The sequence below is a fragment of the Pipistrellus hanaki genome (assembly GCF_964339955.1).
Source record: "Pipistrellus hanaki genome assembly, chromosome: 15".
NCBI classification, from domain to species: Eukaryota; Metazoa; Chordata; class Mammalia; order Chiroptera; family Vespertilionidae; genus Pipistrellus; species Pipistrellus hanaki.
Genome location: NC_140517.1, coordinates 14,330,881 through 14,350,101, shown reverse-complemented (window position 1 = coordinate 14,350,101; position 19,221 = coordinate 14,330,881). Strand labels below are relative to the sequence as shown.

The window sequence follows — 19,221 nt, the reverse complement described above, 5'->3', positions numbered from 1 at the left end:
ACCAGACATGAAGGAAAGAATGCTTTAGGAACATTGTGATGGATGTTTCTCTCCCCTTCTTTCTCTGTCCCTCCCTCCCTCCTCTATGCCTCTCTTTCAAAAATCAGTGGAAAAATGTCCTCAGGTGAAGACTGAAAACAAAAACAGGGAAGGAAGAGATGAATTGTGGGACAAAGGTTCTGGAGAAGATGGAGAGGAATGTGGTGCAAAGAAACAAAGTACAGCCCTGCCCTCCCTGGCAGAGAAAGGAGAGGGTCTTCATCTGAGCTGCTGAGCAAACAGCAGGCAGTTCACGGTCCCAAAGTGAACACCTGCTGTGTGGTGAAGGTTCCAGAGAGAAGGTGAGGCTGGAGGTGAATAAAGTAACTGCTGAGATGTGAGATGAGATCAAAGGAAGACTTGAAGTGAGAAAGTAAGGAAGCAGAGGGGGATGGCCATTGAGAGAGAGAAAGAGGCTCCAGCCCCATGTGTTGGGAGTGTGGTGGGCAGCACTTGCTGGGGCCTCACCAGCCATCCTCTGCTGCTGCTGGGCATTTTCAAGGAAGTCCTTCAGCTTCTCCACCTCGGCTTGCAGGGCCCCGCACTCCGCCTCGCATGTGTGCTGCTTCACCTCCCGGAGGGCCATTTCCAGTTCTGTCGTCATCAGCTGCTGCTTCTCAAACTCCATCTCTTTTTTCAGGAGGGTTGTCTGAACCTGTGTCAGTTCCTTCTCTAGCTCGTGCAGCATTTCGTCTTTCTCTTGGAGGAGCTGAGGAAAGCAACACGTTAATGCTAATGAAGGCCTGACAGTGGCAGGGCAAGGTCAACCAGAGACTGTCTGGAGCCCTCTTACAGCCACCATCTTCTCATGCCTGGATATTGCAATAGCCTCCTACCTTAGCTCCCTGCCACCCCTCGCTGCAGCAACCAGGGCGGGGGTGTGGGGGCGTGGGGGTGTGGGGGTGTGGTGACTCTAAAAATGCAAGTCAGCTCTTGTATACCTCTGATCAAAACTATACACTGGCTCCATCTCACTTAGAAAGAGGCCTCTCAGGATGATGCTATGCTCATGACCTGGTCCTTGGCTACTAGGTTGACCTCACCTCTTGCCACCCCAACCCTAACTGCAAGAGGTGGTCTCCTAGAGCCTGCCAGCGAAACTCCCACTTGAGAGCTTTTGCACTTGCTATTCTCTCAAGACCTTTGCCTGGGTGGCTCCCTCACTTCAACTCTCTTCCCAAATGTCACCTTGTTAGAGAGGCCTTCCCTGACACAGCCCCAAGCTATTTTAGGAATTTATCAGTATCTGACATCTTTCTACACTAGAATGTAAGCTCCATGAGAGTAAGGATGTTTTATTATTATTCTTTTTTAAAAGTTATTGTTTAAAGTTAAATCTATTGGGGTGACATTGGTTAATAAAATGTTATAGGGTTCAGGTGTACACTTATATAATATTTTTAGTTCCTAGAACAGTGCTTGGCACATCTTAGGAGCTCATAATATTTGTCGGATAAATATAGGAATGACTCAAAGCCTCCCCCACCCCACCCCACCAGATGCCTTGCTTCTTGCTGTCATCTCTCCACATGCCTCTATTTTGACTGACGGATCACCTCTGTGCCTTGAAATCGGAGGTGTGGATGACCAGTCAGTCAACCAGATGGATTATTTCTACTCGCTGGATAGTTTAGAGCTGGATAGTATTGACTGAGAAGCTTTTGTTCTTGGTTTCATTACTAGGCTTCTCCAGGGCCTTGATTTATGTCGGCAACTACAGATCCTTTAGGGCGGAGCTCCCTTAATATTTTCAAACTGCCTGATTTGCATATGCTAAGATATTTGTCATTTTACAAATGAAATCCACTTTATAGTTTTAATTAGGCTACTCATTATTTTATATTATTACTTCCCACTATCAAGCATGAACAAAAGCATAAAGGAACAATGCCAAGTGTGTTCCTAACTCTCTGCAGGGCTGGGGACAAATCTATTTCTTACTAGAGGCAATATCTCTATTAAGGTAATGCTATTTTATTTATTAATTATGTGCTATAAAAAGTACGAAAGAAGTCCTCAGAATCGTCTCTGGGCCCGAAGAGACAACTGGACACATTGTACATGTGTTGATGCCCCCAAGCATTCACAGGAGGTGCAGAATTGCTGAACGTGCTCTGTCTGGCCAAGGCCTGGCCTCGCACCCGCCCTATTGCTAGTTCCGACTAGAGAGCTCCTCGCCTCACCGTGTCTTTCTGTAAGCTGAGCTTTTGGGTCTCAGTGAACTGCGCCTGCAGCTCCTGCAGCCGGAGCTGCAGGATGATGACCTCCTTGTCTTTCCTCTCCATGTGGGCAGATGCCTCCTCTCGCAGCCCGTGCAGGTCCAGCTCCAACTTCATCATTTCTACAGCGGGGCCAGACAGAGGGCCTCTTGCTTAGAGGCGGGTTCTGCCTTCCTTCTGGGGCCCCGCCCTTTGGCCACAGCCCACCAGCCCACGCTGTACCCTTCATGATGTTTTTCTTTTGTTCTGACACGGTCTCGAGCTCCATGCGCAGGTCCTTCACGAGGTTCTGGTACTCTTCCACGTGCAGGCACTGGCTGTCTTTCTGCTCCTGCAAGTGCTTCAGTATCTGGAAAGATGGAAAAGAGCAGGGCAGGGTGAGAACATGGGGGAAGAACACTTTCTAAAATCCCGAATGTCCAGAACAGGTAAATCCGGAGGGTAGGAAGCAGAATAGTGGTTGCCAGGGGTTGGGGGTGGGGTGGGTGATGGGCAGTGACTCTTCATGGATACCAGTTTCTTTCTGGATTGATGAAAATGTGCTAGAACTTATTATGTGCTATGAGAAGTACTGAAGAAGTCCTCAGAATCGTCTCTGGGCCCGAAGAGACAATTGAACACATTGTACATGTGGCGACGTTGCCCTACTCTGTGAATATACTATAGGACACGGATTGAACACTTTCAATGGTGAATTTTATGGTCTGTTAATTACACATCCATTTAAAAATATAATATAAAAAAGGATATGGCAGACTTCTCACACTCACATTGAATGTGTACTAAAGAAGCCAATTCTTCCTCCCTATAACAATCAGTGTCATTGATGGAGCATGTACCAAGTGCCAGGCACTGTCCCAGGTACTGCAACACAGACACAAATCCTTACCCCCATGGAGCTGACCATCTGGGAGGGATGAGCATAATAGTAGTGACTTATAGAAAACAGAAATGGGTAAGTGCTATGGAGGAAGAAATAGAACAACAAAGGGGAATGGAGGTAAGGGGGCAGAGACAGGTATGTGGGGTTGCAATATTAAGTAGCATGGGTTGGTTGGCCTCACTGTGCAGTGACTTGCTGGAGGTAAGAGTGTGAGCATGTTGTAGGTATCTGAGGGAAGAGCTTTGTAGCCAGTGACAAGACCCCGGAGAAGGAACATGGAAGAGGCCATGTGGTTACAGTGGAGTGAGTGATGGGGAAAGTGGCAAGAGATAAGGTGAGGGAGTTAGGGGGCAGTCACATCACGTGGGACTGTAGTCCCTTGGCAGGGACATTGGCTTTTATCCTGAAGGAGAGGAAGATGGGCTGTAACCAAGAGAAGGCAGGGGCATATACACTTGGCAGAGGAGGAACAATGAGAATGTCTGGGCATCAAGGGAGGTGGGAAGAGATAGTCATGTGACTTCAGAGTTGACAGTGCGGGAGGCCTGCAGTAGGAAGGCAGGGGACAGCTGGAGAAATACAGGCCAGTCACCATTTGACTCAGGTGGGCACTGCAGGGACTCCAAGGTCCAGTCTATGTCAGGCCGGTGGAGGGGGAGAGGGCTGCTGGCATTAACTGAGATGTGGATGGTTCGCTTCCCAGTAGAATATCCAGGCAACATGAAGGCTTTGGATAAGATATATAAAATGGTGGGGGAAGGTACAATATATCCTGTTTCTTGGGAAAGTCTGTATTATTAAAAAAAAAAAAAAAGGAATGTTAAAAGAGGAATTAGTGTCTAATGGATATAGAATTTCAGTTTTGCAAGATGAAAAAGTTCTAGAGATTTGTTGCACACCAATGTGAACATACTTAATGTGGATGAACTGTACACTTCAAAGTGGCTAAGATGGAAAATTTAATCCACCTTTTTTACCGCTATAAAAAAATGAAGAGTAAGGGAGAAATGAAGACACTTTTCAGAAAAAAAAAGAAAAAAAGAAAAAGAAAAAAAAAGAGTTCTATCCTTACTGCAGGTCAGGATGTGAATAACAAGGAACTGACCTTTAAAATAAATATTGACAGATATCCAAGGAGGAAACTCCAAAGTTCAATACTGATCCCTCATTCACTCAAACTTTCTGGAATCACAAAGTCCTGGAAAGAGGAGTCCCTGCTCCCTGATTGGGGACCCCTTGAAGAACTTATATATGTGTCTACTCTCTCTGCTGCCCCTCGCTGCCCCTATTTCAGCCTCAGCAGGCTGCCCTGCCATGCCCCAGCATGGCCGCGAGTGCCTGGCTTTGTCTTGTACCACAGGTTCAGGCATGACTCACCTAGGAGGAGACCTGACTTAGTTTTGACTGTATGTTTGGTCAAATCTTGCCATTTGTTTACATGGTTTAAATGCTTATTCATTATGAGAATCAACTTTTGAGATGCCATTGAGTTTCTAAAATATCAGGTTTTCAAAAAGAGAGTGAATTTGAATTAATAATCTTCCCTAAATTTGCTACTTTTCAACTCCAACCAGACGCTAGAAGGCTGGAATGGTCCTTATGAATCTGACAAGCCAACAGGACTCTATCTAGTTTAGGTGGACTGATGGAAGCACATTAAGAGACAGGTACAATTAACAAAAACCAGTCCCAAAATCTAATGCTGGCAGACACACTTGCTAGGGCATGGCAGTATCCATGTGGCAGGGCCAACCAAAGTCACACAAATACAAAATGCAATATAATGTGATATAGAAATTAAAAATAAGCAGGAAAACTCAGAATCACACCCCATTTGACAGGACCCACCCGGCACAAATAAGCAAAAGTTGTCCCACCTTTTTGATGTCTTCACAATCCTCCGAGGAGCTAGGAGGATGTCGGTGGGTGGCTGTATAAGAAGCAAAGTCCGCTTGTAATTTTATCAACGCCTCCTCACGCTCCAGAACCTGCAAAGAGCCCAAGTAGGTTAGGCTGCAAAATCAATGTATCGTGTTTATACTGTTTTAGCACGGTGTTCATTTTAATAGCCCAAGTTTCTTGTAACATTATATAATTCATTACACACTTCCTGTGGGGTGGATCTGGGGCAGGAGTTATGGTCTCAATTTTACATCAAGGTTCACTAAGGCATAGACAGTGATTTGTCTTGAGTTTGTCAGTGGACACCTTTTGGACTCTCTCCTGAACCTCTGTGTGGTCCAGTTTGTTAGGCAGATGAAAGTTCTTTGGAGGCTGTGAATTAGGGAAGATGCACTTAATCTATCAGAAGATGGGATTCAAAGTTCAAGAATTAAAGAAGGAAAAATTTTTTAATGGAATGGGTAAATGTGTATGTACTTTTTAAAAATAAAGAAAACATGCCGAAACCAGTTTGGCTCAGTGGACAGAGCGTCGGCCTGCGGACTGACAGGTCCCAGGTTCAATCCGGTCAAGGCATGTACCTTGGTTGCGGGCACATCCCCAGTGGGGAGTGTGCAGGAGGCAGCTGATCAACGTTTCTCTCTCATCGATGTTTCTAACTCTCTACCCCTCTCCATTTCTCTCTGTAAAAAATTAATTATATATATATATTTTAAATAAAATAAAAACATGAAATATTTGTTCCCCTATATACAGGAAATTGACAATACTTCTATATCATGTTCAGAGACATTGATAAACAACAGTGGAACCATACGTAAGATTCTGTAACTTATTCTCCACAATTTATCACAAACATCCCTCTATATAGCCCTTACAGATATGCGTAATCCATTTTCTTGGCTGTACAGTATTCTCTAATGTGGATATCTCTTTATTTTTATTTATTTATTTTTTAAATTTCTTTATTGATTAAGGTATCATATATTTGTCCTCAACCCCCCATTCCAATCCCCCACTGGATATCTCTTTAATCATTATTGATGAGCACTTAAATTGCTGTGTGAAAGATTTTAAGAGTCTTTACAATCTTGGACTTAGTGTGAATGGGGAGAATGCATACTAGGGAGAATTTGAATAAAAACTTGCAGAGGCAAGTTTATTTAAGACATTTGAGGAGTCTTGGTGGAAAAGATTACTTTAGGTGACTCTCTCTCCCTCCTTTCTTTTCTCATGGCTTTGTTTTGGGTCTCAGAAAGTGTTCTAGAAAAAGGCTCTTACCAAAGCATTACTGCAGGCTAGCTTATTTCGAAGTTCCTGGATTAGATCATCCTGATCAGAGACCTTTTGCCAGACTTCAGAGAGTCGTTTCAGGGTCTCCTGATGTTCTTGAATCATGCAGGGAGAAGTGTATATCCGAACCTTTGAATGATCGCCCTTGTTCTCAGGTTCCTGGGATATTTAAAAACAAGGGGTGTTTTTGTTTATAATTTTTAAGAATGCTGTGAGCATGAATAAAAACACTCTGGACTTATATTCTAAAAGTTTATGTTCATTCATGTGAATCATAACTTTCTTAACAAAGGAAAAAATTAACAAGTGTATAAATATGGTATAAAGTTCAAACAGTTCAGGAGAGAATATACTGAAAAGTCAGTTCTTCCACCTTGGCCTTCTATAATATGACTCAGTTCCCCTCCTGCAATACAGTCCTTGTTACCAGTTTTTTGGGTATCTTTTCAGAAATTTTTATGCATATATGTATATGTATAAAACCCCCTAGTTTTTTTGTCTTTACAAATGAAAAGTCTTCTATACACTAATGTAAATTGTGTCTTTACTTGACAATTTATTGAGGACATTTTTCATTTTGTTACTTGTACATCTACTTTTAAAATTAATTTCAAATTGCACAAGTAATGCATATGTATCCTATCTTTCTAAAACATTGGAATATTAAAATTTCTCTGATCACTTCCACTAATCCTTTACTCATTGCATTCTCTAAAGATGACCATTTTTGCATAGCCTTCTAAAACGTTATCTGTACATTTACATACATACAAACAAACCTGTAGAATGCAAATAATATGTTGTCTTTTTAAAACATAAAGATAGATTTTTTTCACTTAACAAAAAATCTTAGAAATTTATCACGTTAGTACATGTGCCTTTATCTTGTTCTTTTAAATTCCTTTTAGGTGTATTTATCTAGACTCCTATTGATGAGACTATAAATTGTTTTCCAAGTTTTGTTTCCCCCTAAACTGAACTTGAATATTTTTGCATAGAAATCTTTGAGTACATTTTCTGGTATATGTGTAAATTAAATTCATAGAAGTAGGACTGATAGGATATATTTAAGACTTTGATAGATATCACACAATTGCTCTTCAAAGACATTGTATCAATTAACATCCTCATCAGTATTAGTATGCCTGTATTACTTGTGTAATGAAAAAAAAAAAAGCAAATGAAAAACAAATACAAATTCATGCATTTTGGCTCTTTGTTCACGGTTCGTGGCTTTCTCTTCCTGTTTGACCCTGAAGTCATGCTTTGCATGAGTCCTATGACCTAAAAGAGCCCTTCACCAGATCCCCATGAGAACATGGCAGATTTGAGGACACATTTGGTAATTCGCTTTCTGCCTTATTTGAAATGGTGGCTTTTTATATTGATTAAGGGCCTCAAAATTCCTAAGGAACAATCTTAAAGGGGATGTGAAGGCTGGACGTTCAAAGCTGAGGGCTGCGCAATTCAAGGGGAGGAATGACATCTGGTTGAAGGTCTGGCTTTCTGGCAGCGGAGGCTGGGGCTGGTACAGGGGACCACTTGGAAGCTTGTCCACTCTTTGGAGCTCCTGGTTTGAGAGGCCTAGGTTAGGTCCTACCTGACTGACAATCCCGCTGAGTTCCCCCTCCAACATCTTCACTTGACATTCCAGTAACTCAATGTTGCTTAGGGAAGTCTGGTATTTATCCCTGTAGAGGTTTAAGCTTCTTTCTAGGGAGACAATCTTGTCCCCGGCCAAGGCGAGTTTCTCCTGTGCCAAATGGAGCTTCTTCCCTGTGTTTACAGTATGCGTTCCAATTTCCTCCTCATACAGAATCACCTGTTGGTGTAGGAATGAAACCACACTGAACCCATAGAAGCATTAATGAGAAAGAAATATGGCTATGAGACTCCATGCAGAGTTTAACGCATCTTAAGAAACACAGGCCCCAGTACAGATCTAAAAGCTACAATATAATATCAGAACGTTATGGTTAGAAATAAAAAAGGTTGTCTTATTTAGGTGCTAAGCTTCTTAAAGACAAAGGCCATATTTATTTCCCATTTTGCTGGGTGTGTAGTAAGAATTCCATAAAGACTTGTTAGTTTACTAATAGGAATCAATTTGTATAGCTCCATTAAAAAAGTTTTTTTTAAGGGCTTGAAATGCCAGTTTTCTCTCTTCCCTAGACATTCTCTAGGGGTCTAATTTAGAAGATGTGGAGCACCTTGGGCACACAGGTCCATGTCAGCAAAGTTCCCTGGAGACAGTGGGGCAACATGACCCCACGTTCCTCTGAGATTTGTACAATCCTTATTTAGATTTCTTTTCTTCCTAATCAATTAATTAGCCAACCAATGGACACATTCACTGAATGCTCATGAGCGATGTCTTGGGTGCTGAGGGGATACATATCTATACGACACAGGATCCTCACTCAGAGTTTATAAATTCTGACAATTTTGGGGAGATATAATTTAAAACGAACAAACAGATGTACATAGTGGAGAGTGCTAAATTGCATGACTTGACTGACACATATGTATGGAAGGAGTTAAGAGCAGACAAGTCACCAAGGAAGGCTTAAGTTTGGTTCAAATAATTCAGTGTAGAATTTGAATAGAACACAATCTATTGGTCTAAGCTAATTACACGTGTTGCCTGCCACTTCAGATTCTTCCTAGAAAAGAATCATTTAGTTTGAGGTGTTTATTAGGGAAGGAGAAAGAGGAAAGGGCATATTTCATATTCAAATGTTTGTAACTGAAGCTGTCAGTGGCCTGCTGATAGTCTGTTGACACTCACCATTCCTTTGCATGTTACATTCCTTCCAACCACTAGCATCTTCAACTCTTTGCTTAAGAGCTGTTCATGCCCCAGGGGCCACCCCGGCAGAGGAGCAAGACAAGGCAGGTTACAAGTATTGGGGAGTTAGTACTCGCAGTGCAGTCCTCGACCAATGACGGGGGAGTATACTACACCATCTCCTGGAGTTCTCCAGGGACCGAACCCCAGCTGTCTACAACAGTGATCTGAATAGTTTTTCTTTATGGGCTTCCTGCTCTTCTCTGACTTACTTCCCTACACTCTCACCATACTCCTAGATTCACCTCCTGAATTAACTACTTACACTCATCTCTTTGTTTTAGGGGCTGCTATTGGGAAACCCAACCTTAGACAGAAGCTTGATGTCTTTGTGTTTTAAAGTATTGAGGGAATCTAGCACAATGCCTAAAGTAATTTTTCCAATACTTTCCTGATTTGGGATCTTTATCAGTGACTGCTGCCTGCCGCATCAATGCTTCCCCTCCTCATTTGTGGTAGAACCTTGACTTTATTTGGGACAGCAGTGCACCTCACTAAAACAGTGCATTTCCTAGGCTCCCTAGCAGTACCATGTGACTAACTCTGGCCACTGATATAAAAGTGAACGTGTATGGGGCTTTTAAAGTATCCTTAAAAGGGAGCAGCGTGCCTTTCTCTCCACATCCCCAAATTCTATCCTGATTATTTGGATCAAGGATGTGAATGTTGGAGCGCCAGCAGCCACCTTGAAATGGAAGCCTTGAGCCGATGATGATGGAGTTGAAAGATAGGACCCTAGGTACCCGATGACACACGCAGTTACCATAACATTCCTAGACCTTATTTTATATGTCATAGAAATAAACTATCTTGCTGGGACCGGTTTGGCTCAATGGATAGAGCGTCGGCTTGGGGACTGAAAGGTCCCAGGTTCAATTCCGGTCAAGGGCATGTACCTTGGTTGCGGGCACATCCCCAGTAGGGGGTGTGCAAGAGGCAGCTGATCGATGACTCTCTCTCATCGATGTTTCTAACTCTATCTCTTTCCCTTCCTCTCTGTACAAAATCAATAAAATATATTTAAAAAAAAAGAAATAAACTATCTTATTTAAGCACGATTACTTGGGGGTTTTCTGTTATACTCAGCCAAACAGAATCATAATTCAGGGTCACTTTATCCAGGCTGAACTATTGTTTAAATTATACTGAGTTTTACTAGTAACAACAGTCCTGCATTAGCATTATTAAATCACAATTCATGCTCACCAGCTTTGTTCCAGATTATATTTTGTAGGATAATCTTTCTTTGTTCTTTTCCCACCTAATTCTTTCTAAGAAATTCTTATTGGCCATAATACTTCCTTTTTAAAAAAGTCTGTTCTTTAAGCCCTTCATAAAACCTCTAGAGTTAGTCTTTAAGCAACAGCACACACAGACAGACACACACACCACCACCACCACCACCACCACCACCACCACCACCACCACCACCACCATCGCCACCCAAGACAGTCATTGGAATTTTACCTTTAAAGGCAAAGGAAGAAATGCCAGGGAGGCTGCCTGTCTTTTTACTTAGAACCCACAGTTTTACTGTTGCTAGTGCTACCATTGCTCAACCAGGCTAGGCTCGATAGCTTTGGTCTTTAGAATTTACCTGGGATTCCACAAGGATTCTCTCTCTGGTTTAAAAAGTACAATCCTGCCTGGCTGACATGGCTTAGTGTTTGAGCATCGACCTATGAACCAGAAGCTCAAGGTTCTATTCCTGGTCAGGGCACATGTCTGTGTTATGGGCTCAACCCCCATTGGGGGGTGGATAGGAGGCAGCTGATCAACGATTTTTTTTCTCAAAATTGATGTTTCTCTCTCTCTCTCCCTCTCCCTTCCTCTCTGAAATCAATAAAAATATTTAGAAAATAGAATTCGGGGACATGAATAGAAATGAATGTCCCGAATATAGTTCGGGAAAGTCTAGATGATCTCAAACTCCAGTCTGCAAAAAGGTCTGATCTGGTATTCTCAGTTTTGAATTAGATCCAATGTCTGATGCCCTTATCAACTGTGCCAGTGTCAGGAATTTATATATTATCAAAACTTGATAAGTTTTTTCTAAAATGGTTCATTTAATGGGCCTTATGCTTTTTTTTTTCTTTTCTTTTTTTTTTTAATAACCCTCAGAGACCTAGAGTCTTTTGCATTTAAATTGCAATGGTAATAAAATGGAATTCTCTCTCTCTCTCTCTCTCTCTCTCTCTCTCTCTCTCTCTCTCTCTCACACACACACACACACACACACACACACACACACACACGGAGCACATACCCCACATGCATCAGTACTGGAGCTCTCACCCAATTATGCCATTCCGTTTAGTTCCCTCTGCTCAGCTTTGAAAAGATCAAGACTTAAAGAAGGAGAGCTGATAAAACTCGCTCAAGATGTCGCGAAGCTCTCCTCTGTAAGTCCAATGTTTGCTTTTTAGAAAACAGTTTGGCCTGTTTTCTGTTCGTACATGAGCCTATGAGACACTTCCATAGTAACTCTAGCTATACCTCATCTTCTTTCAGTTTGCAGTGATGGTGAAGAAGAACCAGGTCGGAAGTCTGCTTCTCCAGGACAGACTGATACTGAAGGAGGGAACAGTAAGACGTCTGCAACTCCTCCGTGCGAAACTCCAGTTCTTGCTGAAGGGCCAGCAATTTTTTCTTGAGTTGCTGGAGTTGTCTCAGGTGACACTGTTTACTGGCCCCAAACTCCATCTGTGATTCCTGGAATGTTAATACATGCTTCTTATTCTGTAGTTGAGGTAAAACATACAGAAAAGGCTTTAGAGTGTTACTAAGCATGCATTTATACTTTGATTTTTTAATAAAATTGTTCAACAGTTCACATCCATTTACCCGTCCTTTTATCTTTTCATCTACAGAGCACTTATTAAACATTTCACTCTCTTCACAATGAAACATCACTTTGTATTTCTACTGTATAAAAGGATTTAAAAGAAGAAAAAACCATAGTTCTTTCTTGCTACTTAGACCTACCATTCTTCTTATGTTAGAAGAAAAAAACACACATAAAGGATTGAACTAGAGAGTAGTATAAAGATATATGTGATAATATGCTTATGTTTTATCTTCACATATAAAAATAACACAGTTGACCTGGTCACGGTCCTTGGGCTAATCTTGAGCATTAAAAATGCCTAGATAAAAGGGTAAACTCTTGGAGGGGTTTTGAGGAAACAGGTTTCTGGATGGTGGGAAATGGGAGGCAGAGATATTGTTCAGGCATGTCTGGCCACTGACTCTGTTTCCTTTTGCTGATAGAAGATGTGACCTTGCAGAGGCTGTGTGTGTGTGTGTGTGTGTGTGTGTGTGTGTGTGTGTGTGTGTTAGATATATAGGTAGGTAGGTAGTTCTCTGTGCCAATCCACAATTTACCTGAAATGCTGCTAGACCATCATACATTTTCAGTCATTCATTCAATAAACATATGTTGAACACCTACTTTGTATCGAGTATTTTGCTGGCAGGACATAGTCCTGAGTTGTTTATCTAGTACAACTGAGGTTTTTGTACTAATGTGTCTATATTTTCTCACCCAACATGCCCGATGACATGTGAAAGAGGTGGATGAAGAGAGTGTCCCTTAGCTCATGTGTCTGCTTCTTATCCTCCTTTTCGTTCTTTAAAACCCTGTGCAAATCCTGCTCTTCTTCCTATTTTCCCTGCAAATATTATGGTATTGAAGTCTATTGCTTCAATACCATAGTCTTTACTGGCATGTCCTTAACAAGGCACTGTACATTCTGCTTTGCATTGTCATGATTTCAGAGCATCTCATATTGTCAATAGATGATAAACTCCTGGAAGGCAGTGGCCATGTCTGCTCCTATGGAATCCAGATGGGAGATTTATACAAAGCAAAGTATTGAAAGAGAGAAGGAAATAAAATGGAGAATGAGCACTCTTATTGGTTCCTAAGAATTTGAACTTCCGGCCTTGGTTTCATTAACAGAGTACATTTAAGCATTTAAAAAATGAACTATTTTTCTTAACAGTTTTAATGAGGTATACTTTAGATATCATTAAATCCAACCATTGTAAGTGTACAGCTTAATGATTTGTGGCAACCTGGAGTTGTGTGATTGTGAGCACAATCTAGCCATAGGACATTTATGTTACTTCAAATAGTTCCCTCATGCCCATTTGTTACTCCTGTTCCTCCCTCAGCTGCAGGCCACTACTAATCCGCTTTCTGCCTCTACAGATTTACCCTTTCCAGACATTTCATATCAATGGAATTATATAGAATGTCATCTTTTTGTCTGGTTTCTTTCACTCAGGAAAATGTTTTTGAGGTTCATCCAGACTCTACCAAGCATCACTATTCTGACCTTTTTATATTGATGAATAGTACGAATACACCATATTTTGTTCGTCTGTTTACCAGTTAATGAATAGTTGGATTTTTTTGGATTTTGGTTATTATAAATAACTACAGGCCCAATGCACAAAAATTCATGCAAGTGTAGGCCTTCCTTCCCCCAGCTGCTGGCACCAACTTCCCTTTAGCACCCGGGACCCAGGCTGGCTTTCCTCCAGCCGCCCACAGGCTTTTGGGACCTGGGCTGGCTTCCCACTGGCTCTAGTTTTATCAAGAAGGACATCTGGAATGATGTCTGGTCTAATTAGCATATTACTCTTTTATTATTATAGACGTTGCTAGAAATAATAATAGCTGTTGTGTTAATATTATATTTTCATTTAATGAATTTGTTCAGCAAATATTATGGTGCACCTACTATATGCTAAGCACTAGATAATGGGGATACAGAAGCTTATAAAACATACAGGTTCTCTGCCGTCCAGTAAATTATGTAGCGCATTGAAGGGAAAGAGTGCTACGGAAGAGAGTGAAGCAGGGGAGGGATGAGGAATGCCAGGATGGAGGCAACTGTAATTTTGAATTAATTGTTTTCACGGAGGATCACGTTGAGAAGATGACATTTGAGCCAAGAGTTGAAGGAGACAGGGAAGGAGCCTGGTGGGAATCTAAGCAGGAATACTTCAGGAGAAATAACATCAAGTGCAAGGCCTGGAGGTGAGAGGAGCCCAGTGGTGTTTGAGCAGTAACTGTTCTGGCTGGAGCAGAGAGAGGAAAAGGGAGAGTGGTACCAGGTGAGGTGAAAGGAAAGAGAGGTGAGGTTCTTTAGGGACATATATGCCATTCTAAAGACTAACTTTTTCTTCCAGGAAAGACCATTGGAGTGGTACTGAGCAGGGGGGATTGATGGGATCTCCTATAGATATTACAAAGACATGCTGGCTGTCCTATTGAAAATCAACTACAGGGTGCCAAGCTAGTGTAGCTCAGTGGTTGAGTGTTGACGTATGAACCAGGAGGTCACAGTTTGATTCCTGGTCAGGGCACATGCTCAGATTGCGGGCTTGATCCTCAGTGTGAGGCGTGTAGGAGGCAGCTGATCATTGATTCTCTTTCATCACTGATGTTTCTCTATCTTTCTCTCTCTCTTCATTCTCTCTGAAATCAATAAAAATATATTTAAAAAAAAGAAAATCAACTATAGGAAGGCAGAAGCAGGGAGACCAGCCAGGAGGCTACATCAAGGATGTGGATGAGAAAGGATGATGGCTTGGATGAGCGTGGTAGCAGTAGGTGGGAGAAATGGCTGGATTCTAGATATATTTTGAAAATAGAGCCCACAGGATTTGCTGCTGTGTTAGATGTCAGGTGGTGGGGAATGATGGTCATCCAAACAGGATGACTCCAGGTTTTGGTCTGAGTAACTGGAGAGATGGAGTTTTAATGAGATTGATTAAGTAAGAGCTGGGAGCCAGGAGAAAATCATCTCTAGTGAGAGTGGCTGGGGCAGCGCAGATAAGGGAGGCTTAGTCCAGCTAAGAACCAGAAAGTCCATAGCTGATTGTGTCGTTCAATCTGATTTACTCTCTCTGGCTCTCATAGGAGTTCATTTCATCCTTAATGGCTCAGAATAGAGAAGGCAGACAGAGAAAACTGACCACAATAGTAACCAGGCAAAAGAAACCCTAGGTCAAGACCAGCTGAACTCTGGGCCTGAATATCCGGTTTCTTGGGGGAAAGTTGATGAGACTTCTTTCCTGAGCCAAACAAAGCCAAATTTTGTATTTACTTTGTGTAGCTATAATTTCCAGTATTTATATGAAATGTTTCCAGTTAAGTGTTTTCATTCTTTTCAAAAGAATTCTCACCCCTTGCCTGTAAATGAGATTCAGGGAGAAGGGACTTGGAAATTATATATATATATATATGTTTATATATATATATATATATATATATATGTGTGTGTGTGTGTGTGTGTGTGTGTGTGTATGTATATACATGTGCACACGTACACACAAACATGTATGGGGATGTTCTCAAAAGCCCAAATCCTCTGTCTATACAGCTAAGCTGGGATGAAGAACTGCTTAGAAAAAGACATAGTAAGTACTTAATGCAGATAGAACTAAAACAAAGGAGTGAACATTCAGGGTAGGCATAAGTCAGAAGGCTGTATTTTAGTGAAGCAATACCCAATAAAATCCTTAACAAAGTTTGCCAAAATTCTGTTTCTCTTAGCTTTGTGGAAACACAGTAGACCAACTAGGTGATAAGATTTCACTCAAGTCCTTCAGTATAGGGCAAACGTAAGACTTACCCTAATGTGTCTGGTTATAAAGACCCCCAAATGGCTCATATATAGAGAGAAACAATAGTTTTCTTGGATAAGAACTTTAGATATTTGCATGCTATAGACACCTATGAGTTTGGAGGAATCAAATTTCAAAGACTTGGAGAAATGCCTAGGCTTATTAGAGACCTATTGATTTTCTACTTATTTATCCTTAAGTATTCAAAAGATTATTTTTCTTAATTCTAAATGAGTAGACAATGACATGCTATGGATTAAGCCTACATTTCACTTGTATGTGCTAAAGAGCAGTATCATTAAAGCATTAATGCATTTCCTATTGCTTTCTGGTTGTCTTTTTAAAAAGTTTTCTTTCTAATGAAAGATATTTTATTAGACTCTTCTTTGACCTTTAAACTGAGGTCTGGAGGAAATGAGCAACTTGGAAATGATTCTATGGAACTAAGACTAGTTCTTAGAATGACTATCGAGAATTGGACATGATTCTGGAAGCCATGTGGTCCACTATGCTTCTCAAGTTGATTTCTATCCATGCCTCAACTATTTTAAAAAATGAAGAGCCCTGGCCACCTGTAGGAACCTGTTCCCATATTTAGTCCTACTTATGGCCAAAGAGATTATAGCTATTGTTCCCTTCTTGCCTCCATGGCCATTTGATCACAAAAGGAAATTAATTGGCCTGGCATGATTTGCCTTTTGAAAAGTCACAATGGTTTCCACCCCATACTCTGTGCTTTTCAAGTTGAGGCTAATTGATTGATGTTAAGTTCTACATTTTCCCTGATATTGAAGTTAAGCTGACAGGTCTATAATTACCAAGATTGTCCTTTTTCCCTTTTTAAAAAGATGAGCACTTCATTTACCCTTTCACCCTACAGGGACTTTCTTTATCCTCTTGAGTTCTCAAAAATAATCGCTAGCAGCTATGTAATAACACCTGCCAATTCCTTAAGTACTCCTCGAAATATGTCATAAGGCCCTGCTGATTTGCCTAAAGCTGGCTGTTCAAAATACCTTTTAATTATTTTATTCCCTGTTCTAGTTTTCATTGACTCTCTTCTGTCTCAGATTGGCATTGCTCTGATAATAGATCCCTGCTGATATTTTGTCATCCTTTAAGAACTGAAAGTCTCATGTATTTCCAGCCATTTTCAAGAACATCTTGCCCCCTTTCTTAAGGTGTTGAGATATTTCTCTTATAACTCTAGTTTAGCATTAGATCACTAGGTAAGTTTATCTGTTGCATTTTATATCTTCTACAAATTACATTTCTTGCCTGACTGGGGAGCTAACCTGCAACCTTGACATATCAGGATGATGCTCTAACCAATTGACCTACCCTGACAGAGACTTAAACTTTCTTGAATATAGAACTATATGTTTAAGTTACATGCATTTCTTTGGCATGTACCTTCATGGCTTACATGTTCTTCTCATCAGTGATCTCTGCTTATTAGAGATTTACATTAAAAAAACTATTTCAAAATAATTTTAGATTTCTAAAAAATTGAAAAAGTAGTATAGACAGTTCTCATACACTCTTCATCCAGCTTTCCCTAATGTTAAGAGAATTCACAATGTTATCTACGACAAGAGTTTAATTTCCAACATTTACAGGGAACTCATACAACTTAACAAAAGGAAGATAAACAACCCAATCAAACAATGGGCAACGGACCTAAATAGATACTTTTTGAAAGAGGACATAAGGAAGGCCAAGAGACATATGAAAACATGCTCAAAGTCACTAATCATCTGAGAGATGCAAATCAAAATGATAATGAGGTACCATCTCACACCTGTCAGAATGGCTATCATCAACAAATGACAAGTGCTGGTGAGGATGCGGAGAAAAAGGAACCCTCTTGCACTGCTGGTGGGAATGCAGACTGGTGCAGCCAATGTGAAAAACAGTATGGAGTTTCCTAACAAAACTAAAAATGGAACTCCCATTTGACCCAGTGATCCCACTTCTAGGAATATATCTCAAGAAAACAGAAATAGCAATCAGAAAGGATATATCCACCCCTATGTTCATAGCAGCACAATTCACCATAGCTAAGATTTGGATACAGCCTAAGTGCCCATCAGCTGATGAGTGGATTAAAAAGCTGTGGTACATCTACACAATGGAATACTATGCTGCTGTAAAAAGGAAGGAACTCCTACCATTTGCAACAGCATAGATGGAACTGGAGAGTATTATGCTAAGCAAAATAAGTCAGTCAGAGAAAGATAAATATCACATGATCTCACTCTTCTGTGGAATATAATGGACAACATAAACTGATGAAAAAAGACAGATCCAGAGAAAGAGAAGCATCTATCAGACTGCCAAACCTCAGAGGGAAGGCAGGGGAGGATTGGGGGAAAGGGGAGAGATCAACCAAAGGACTTGTATGCATGCATATAAGCAAACCAATGGACACAGACACCAGAAGGGTGAGGGCATGATAGGGAGGGTGGGGGAACAAGGAGGGATAAGGGCACATATGTAATGCCTTAATAAATGGAGAGGAAAAAAAGGAATTCACATAACTATAGTACATTTGTCCAAATTAAGAAATTAACATGGGTGGATTGCTATTACCTAAACTAATACTTTATGTGAATTTTATGAAATTTTAAACTAATGTGGGTTTTTTTTTTTTTTTCTGTTCCAGGATCAATCCCAGATCCCACATTGCAATTAGTATATTTACTTTTTTATTCCGAATGATTCAAAATGTTATTTATGTTTGATAATTTTCATTGAGAGTCTATCAATCTTTATATATTCAACTAATTACTTTTATTTGCAAAAATCAATTTTCTTACTGAGTTTTATGCTAAAAATAATGTCCTCCATACACTTCAAAGATGAGTTTCACAATTTGAATTCTACTGAATATCAGGCTATTCTCCCCATGTCACCACCAGGGCCAAAGGAGTCTGGGAAATTGTTTAGAGACCCTTCCTTTTTTGGTTTGATCATCATAGTATCTCTATTGTTCTTTTCTCCTTTCACTTTGAGGCAGTATTTTTGTTATTATTAATCCTCACCTGAGGATATTTTTTCCATTGCTTTTTAGAGAGAATAGAAGGGAGGAAGGAAGGGAGAGAGAGGGAGAAAAACATCAATGTGAGTGAGACACACTGATTGGTTGTCACCTGCATATGCCTTGACTGGGGGCGGGGATAAACCTGCAACCCAGGTAGGTGCTGTTGACCAGAATTGAACCCGGACCCTCTGATGTATAGGGTGACATGCTAACCACTGAGAAACACTGGTCAGGGCAATTGAGGCAGTCTTTTGATTTTGGGGGATTAGAGTGAAGCAACTGACATGCAAATATCCAGGAGACTCTTACTCTCTAGGTCGGGAGTTGGGAGTCGAGTAAGCGAAGGGATGGCACC

At 40.9% G+C, this 19,221-nt stretch overlaps 1 protein-coding gene across 1 annotated transcript in view; it reads right to left on the bottom strand.

Moving 5' to 3' along the window:
- Positions 1–19,221, bottom strand: part of PMFBP1 (polyamine modulated factor 1 binding protein 1) — a gene marked incomplete at its 5' end in the record, with an annotated part of 37,842 nt that overhangs the window by 9,588 nt on the left and 9,033 nt on the right. The window contains 7 exons of the mRNA XM_084906859.1: positions 508–748; positions 2,223–2,380; positions 2,481–2,607; positions 5,019–5,129; positions 6,325–6,495; positions 7,937–8,158; positions 11,681–11,923. Of these exons, the coding sequence (XP_084762985.1) occupies positions 508–748; positions 2,223–2,380; positions 2,481–2,607; positions 5,019–5,129; positions 6,325–6,495; positions 7,937–8,158; positions 11,681–11,923 (1,273 nt within the window). The remainder of the gene's footprint in view (positions 1–507; positions 749–2,222; positions 2,381–2,480; positions 2,608–5,018; positions 5,130–6,324; positions 6,496–7,936; positions 8,159–11,680; positions 11,924–19,221) is intronic.